Raw genomic sequence first — 5,980 nt, 5'->3', positions numbered from 1 at the left:
GTGCCCACTCCTGCCTCTCCCTCCTTCCCACCATCCCTGCTCCATCACCCGGCAGCGCTGAGTTCTCTCTGCTCCCACCACCCATCACTTTTGGGGTCTCTCTGCTCCCACCACCCATCACTTTTGGGGTCTCTCTGCTCCCGCCACCCATCACTTTTGGGGTCTCTCTGCTCCCACCACCCATCACTTTTGGGGTCTCTCTGCTCCCGCCACCCCTCGCTGTCACTGTCCCGGCCTTGTCCTGCGCCACGAGCTCCCTCCATCCCCTTTCCCTCCCTGCCTTCTCCTCCGTCTCCTTCCCTCTCCCCCCCAAGCCCGTTCCCCAGTGTCCTCAGGAAACTGGAGCCAGATGACAGATTTTAGATGTGTTTGCAGGAAATAAAAGGCGAGGAGCTGGGGGGGAGGGGGGCGGCCAGCCCTGACCCCCCTCCCGCGCCGCGTTTCGGCGTCTGGAGCCAGCCCTGCTCCGAGAGCTCCCGCCGCTGGCTGCGCTCCTGGTTTTCTTGGCAGAGAGGAGCAGGAATGTGTTTCAGTTTGAGTTTCTTGGCAGGAGGAGAGCGAGGGAAGATTCCCCTCATCCCGCCTGCGCCTGGCTCTCAAATTTATGCCCAAAGGCTGCGACTTGGGTGGGCCGTGGCGGTGTGCGGCCGGCGGGGGAGGCGAGCGCGGCGGTGGGCGAGACGCCGGATGGTTCCCATTGCTTCCCGTTGCTTCCCATTGGCTCCCGGCGTTCCCGGCCCCATCCAGCCCCCTCGGCTCGGGGCTTCGGGGAGCCCCTGCGGACCCCATGAGTTGGGGGGAGCGTCCCGGGGCCGGGAGCGGTGGGGTTTGGGTGGTTTTGGTGCTGTGCAGCCCCCCGGTGTCCTGTGCCAGTGCTCGGTGGGGGGATGTGGGGGACTGGGGGGTCGTGGCACTGCGTCGTGCCCACCTGACACCCTCCTGGCACCCACCTTGCCAGGCTGGCTCTGCTCACCAAACCTCTCCCTGCCTGCACCCAGTGGTGCCTCGGCACAGTGAGACCCTCACCCATCACTGCACCTCGGTGGGTGCGGGGGACCAGAGCCCCCCAAACCTGCCCCCGGGTGGCACAGGAGGTGCTGGAGGGGGCACAGGGGGAGCACAGCCCTGGGCAGGGAGGTGGTGTGAAAACTGGGGTTGCTGAGGTGCTACACGTCCGTGTGTCCCCCATGTGAGGTGACACGCTGTGCACACGTGTGTGCTCCGTGTGCCCAGCCCTGGAAGTGCCCTCCAAGGCCAGCTTGGACTGGGCTTGGAGCAACCTGGGCTGGTGGAAGGTGTCCCTGCAAGCCCCCTACCCAGGTCTGTGGAGTTGGGGGGTGGGTGCAGCCCCCCCTCCCTCTGTGCCCACCGTTGGCCTGGCAGGGTGAGGGGTCAGGCAGGAGGCTCCCCTGGGGCTAATCCCCAAACTTTCCTGTGAGGCCCAGGGTCCAGCGGGCAGGTGAGACCCCCCCTCCTCTGCCCCCTGGTTCCTCCTCATCTCCCTTTCCCCTTTCCCTCCCCAGTTCCACCACCGTCCCGGGCAGCCCCCTCCCCTCTGCCCCCCCCCTCCATTCTTCCTGCCTGACACTCTCACAAAGCCCCGAGACGAGCTTTCAAAGGGGCAACTCATGCGGAAGAATCGCTGCCCCCCTCGCCCCCCCCTGCTCCAAACGCGACCCAGCACTTTTCCCAGCGGGGTGAGGGGCTCCCACTCCCCCAGACCCCTTGTTTGGGGCGATTCCCTCCGTCTCAGAGGGGGAGGCTGAGGGGGCAGGAGCTCTTGTCCCCAGTGCCACCCACATCTGCCTGGTCCTGCGGTGGCTTCTCCTGCCCCTCTGTCCTTCGTGTCAGCCCTCGGGGGTCTCGGGGTGGGCTGGTGGAGGGATGGGGGGCAGGACATGGCCATGAGGAGTGGATGAGGGACAGGCTGGTGGCTGTGGGTGGGGATGGGGTTGGGGGGCAGGACGGTGACCTGGGCGTGGGGATGGATCGGGGGCAGGACGGTGGCCCTGGGTGGGACCGGGCTCAGGGCAGGGCCTCAGGGATCCACGGTGGGCTGGGCTGAGCCCCTGGGCAGGGGCACGGTGTGTGGGTGGGACCAGGGCAGGGTGGGGACCCGCGGGCAGGGTGGGGACCCACGGGCAAGGCAGGGCTGGGTGGGACCTGTGGAGGATCCGTGGGGAGAGAGGAGCAGGGAGCCAGCTCCGGTCCTTGGCCCGGGAATGGTTCCAGCTGTGCCTCGTTTTCCCATTTCGTAGAATCCCAGGATGGTTTGGGTTGGAAGAAACCGTCAAGCCCATCCAGTCCCGCCCCCTGCCCTGGGCAGGGACACCTTCCACCAGCCGGGGCTGCTCCAAGCCCCGTCCAACCTGGACACTCCCAGGGATGGGGCAGCCACAGCTCCTCTGGGCACCCTGTGCCAGGGCCTGCCCACCCTCCCAGGGAGGAATTTCTCCCCAACAGCCCCAAATCTCCCCTATTTTAGTTTAAACCACCCCGGGGGGGGGGGGGGGCCCCCCCCCCGCCGCCCCCCCCCGGCGGCCCACCCCCCCCCGCCCCCCCCCCCCCCCCCGTCCCTCCCCGCAGCCCCCCGGGCCCCGCCGCCGCCCCGATGCGCCCCTGAGACCCCCCCCGGCCCCCGCCGAGACATGTTCGACCCCGCCGGACCCCCGGCCGCCGGCTACAGCGAGCACTGCTGCCTGCGCCCCCCCCACGGACCAGCCCCCGCCGCCCCGGGACCACCAGGTGGGTCATGCGGGGGGTCCCAGGCTCTGGCTTCACCCCCCCCGGGGTCAAGGGTGCTCCGGGGGTCCCTCTGTCCCATCCAGCTCATCTGTCCTCCCTCCTCCAGGCCTCGATTTCCCCGTGTGCCACCAGCCCGGGCACCGTGGGTATGGGCTGGCACCAGGGGCCGAACACCCCGGTGATGGTGAGTCCCCGGTTTTGGGGGGGCCGTGGGGGTTCCATGGGGGGCTCGGCATCTCTTTTATCCTAAATCCAAAGCGAACTGGTGCGCTCAGGTGTGTGTCCTTAGGGGGGGCTCAGGTGTGTGTCCTCAACCCCGTGCTGAGGGCGGTGCCCCCCGCTCTGCCCTCCCAGGCTCCCGGTTCTCCACGCCCCGCGGCGCGGGGAAGCTGGGGAAGAAGCGGGCGCTGTCCATCTCCCCCCTGTCCGACTCCAGCATCGACCTGCAGACCGTGATCCGAACCTCTCCCAACTCCCTCGTCGCCTTCATCAACTCCCGCTGCGCCTCCGCCGGCGGCTCCTACGGGCACCTCTCCATCAGCACCATCAGGTGGGCACCTGCCCTCAGCCCCCCGCGGGTGGGAGCCCGGCCCGGAGCCTGAGTGCCCCTTCCCACCTCGGGGAGTGCCTGGAGAGCCGGGGGCTGGGTGGGGTGGTGGGCGAGGGGTGTTTGCTCACGGAGACCTCAGTCCTGTCCCCTGATGGTGTCACCCGCTCGTCCCTTTGCTCTCCACAGCCCGTCCCTGGGGTACCAGAGCCCACCCGGGCAGCAGAAGGGCCAAGGTCACCTGTACACGCCCCCCCCTCCCTGCAGCTCCCACGAGCCCCTGCCCACGCGCCCAGGGCTCCTGCACCACCCCCCCGCTCGTGGGGCCCTCAAACACTGCCAGGTGAGGAGGGGGATCCCTGTGAGCCGGGGATCCGTGGGAGGTGGGATCCGTGTCAGCCCTGGGCATCCATGTCGTTGGTGCATCCCTGGGGGATGTATCCCTGTAAGGATGCCCCCCCCAAACCAGAGGGAATCTCGGTGCTGACTCCTCCCTGCTCTCCTCGCCCCAGCAGCAGCTGAAGCTGGAGTGGAGCCTGAGCAGCCCCCTGACTGCCAAATTCCCAGAGGAGAGATCCGAGGGCGACATCTCCAGCCCGGCGTCCACGGGCACCCAGGTACATCCCAGGCTGAGGGACCCCCCCCTACATCCCCAGGGCTCCACAGTCCCATCACCGCTCCCGTGGGTGCTCACCTGGAGAACTCACGTGGCCGTGCTCCCCCAGGACCCCCTGCTGGGGATGCTGGATGTTCGGGAAGAGCTGGAGAAGGAGGACGGGAAGGCCGAGTGCGAGGCCGTGTACGAGACCAACTGTTACTGGGACGGCTGTGCCAAGGAGTTCGACACGCAGGAGCAGCTGGTGCACGTGAGTCGGGGGCTGCCGGGGTGCCCCCACCCCAAAATCTGCCCTCGGGCTGCCCTGTGTGATGCCCCCCTGGATCAGCCCACGATTCCTGCTCCCGGTTCCCACCACCTGCCCTGGGGACTCACCGTGACGCTGGAAGTCGCTCCCTGGGCGGGGAGGGATGTGCATCCTCCTCCTCAGCCGCTTCCAGACTCCCTCCTTTGCTCCAGCTCTCCTTCCCCAAAATCTCCTCTATCCCCCTGACCACCCTTAAGCCACTGTGACCCCTCTGTCTGCTCCTGGCCCGTCTGAAGTAGCCCCCAAACATCCCCTGTGTCCTCTGTCTCCTCCAAACACCACCTGACCTGTCTTCCCCAAACTCAGGTGTCTCCACCCGCTATCCCAGTCCCTTTATGTCCCTTCCTGCCACCCCAATCCCTCTACATCCCTTTCTCCCACGATATTCCTGTATCTCCCCATCCCTTGTCCCCCTCCCCGGTGCCACCAGTGACGCCCCTCTCCCTCCTCAGCACATCAACAACGAGCACATCCACGGGGAGAAGAAGGAGTTCGTGTGCCACTGGGCAGCCTGTTCCCGGGAGCAGAGGCCCTTCAAGGCTCAGTACATGCTGGTGGTGCACATGCGGCGTCACACGGGCGAGAAACCTCACAAGTGCACGGTGAGATGCCCAAAATCCCTCAAAAACGCTCGGTGAGCCGGGAAAACAGGGGGTGAGAGGGTGGAATAGGAGCGGGTCCGTGTGTGGCAGGCGGGACGTGCCGTGGGTGGGGTGGGGGGTGACGTGTCCCACCCCCTCTCTCCCGCAGTTCGAGGGCTGTAACAAGGCCTATTCCCGCCTGGAGAACCTCAAGACTCACCTGCGCTCGCACACGGGGGAGAAACCCTACGTGTGTGAGCACGAGGGCTGCAACAAGGCCTTTTCCAACGCCTCCGACCGCGCCAAGCACCAGAACCGCACCCACTCCAACGAGGTACGGCCCCACCTCGGGCTCCTCTGCGTCGGTCCCGTCCTCCAACACCTCCCCACACCCCTCCTTTTCAACCCTGTGCGCCCCAACTCCCTCTTTGCCTGCTCTAAATGCCCCCTTGGTCCCCGGCATTCCCACCGGGATCCCTTTATCCCGCTCCTGGGGAGCCTCCCTGAGCTCTCCCCCCGGCACCCACCGTGCCCCCTCCGAGGGGACTCACCCGAGGGGACTCACCCTCTTCGATCCAGAGGGGAGGGGAGGGGGTTTTGCTTTAGGGGAGGGGGCTCTGGTTGGAGCTGACCCCGTCCCCTCTCCGTGCTGTTCCCGGGCAGAAGCCGTACGTGTGCAAGATTCCGGGCTGCACCAAGCGCTACACGGACCCCAGCTCCCTGCGGAAACACGTGAAGACCGTGCACGGCCCCGACGCCCACGTCACCAAGAAGCACCGGGGGGATGTGGGGCCGGGCCGGGCGCTGCCCACCCCCAGCGCCCCCCTGGACATGAAGCAGGAGAAGGACATGAACGGCCCCGGAGAGACCCGGAAGGACGACGGGAAGCTCCTGGTGCCCGACCTGGCCTTGGTGAGGAGGGGAGTGGGGGGGTGGTGGGGGTCACCCCCAGGTAACAGTGCAAGAGGAAACAGCCTCAAGTTGTGCCAGGGGAGATTTAAGTTGGATATCAGGGGTAATTTCTTTGTGGAAAGGGTTGCCAGGTGTTGGAAGGGGCTGCCCAAGGGAGTGGTGGAGTGCCCATCCCTGAAAGTGTGTGGATGTGGCACCTGGGGACGTGATTAGTGGTGGACGTGGCAGTGTTGGGTTAATGGTTTGACTCGGTGGTCTCAGAGGCTTTTCCA

The 5,980-nt window shown here is 66.8% G+C and overlaps 2 protein-coding genes across 2 annotated transcripts in view; both read left to right on the top strand.

Moving 5' to 3' along the window:
• The window catches only part of INHBE (inhibin subunit beta E), a 15,560-nt gene extending 11,252 nt beyond the window's left edge, over positions 1-4,308 (top strand). The window contains exon 3 of the transcript XR_003532014.1: positions 4,298-4,308. The gene's annotated coding sequence lies outside the window, so the exon portion shown is untranslated. The remainder of the gene's footprint in view (positions 1-4,297) is intronic.
• Positions 2,649-5,888, top strand: GLI1 (GLI family zinc finger 1; the record flags this gene model as incomplete). The annotated part of the gene is made up of 9 exons (XM_027669831.1): positions 2,649-2,745; positions 2,852-2,929; positions 3,100-3,295; positions 3,482-3,635; positions 3,808-3,909; positions 4,018-4,158; positions 4,668-4,817; positions 4,966-5,130; positions 5,460-5,888. Coding segments are annotated over exons 1-9 (1,512 nt in total), but the record flags the coding sequence as incomplete, so codon positions are not given.
• Between the last annotated feature and the right edge of the window lie 92 nt (positions 5,889-5,980).

Source organism: Corapipo altera, unplaced genomic scaffold (genome assembly GCF_003945725.1).
Source record: "Corapipo altera isolate COAL_440 unplaced genomic scaffold, ASM394572v1 136, whole genome shotgun sequence".
NCBI classification, from domain to species: Eukaryota; Metazoa; Chordata; class Aves; order Passeriformes; family Pipridae; genus Corapipo; species Corapipo altera.
The sequence above is the reverse complement of the archived record's forward strand: the minus strand, read 5'-3'. Positions and strand labels throughout refer to the sequence as shown.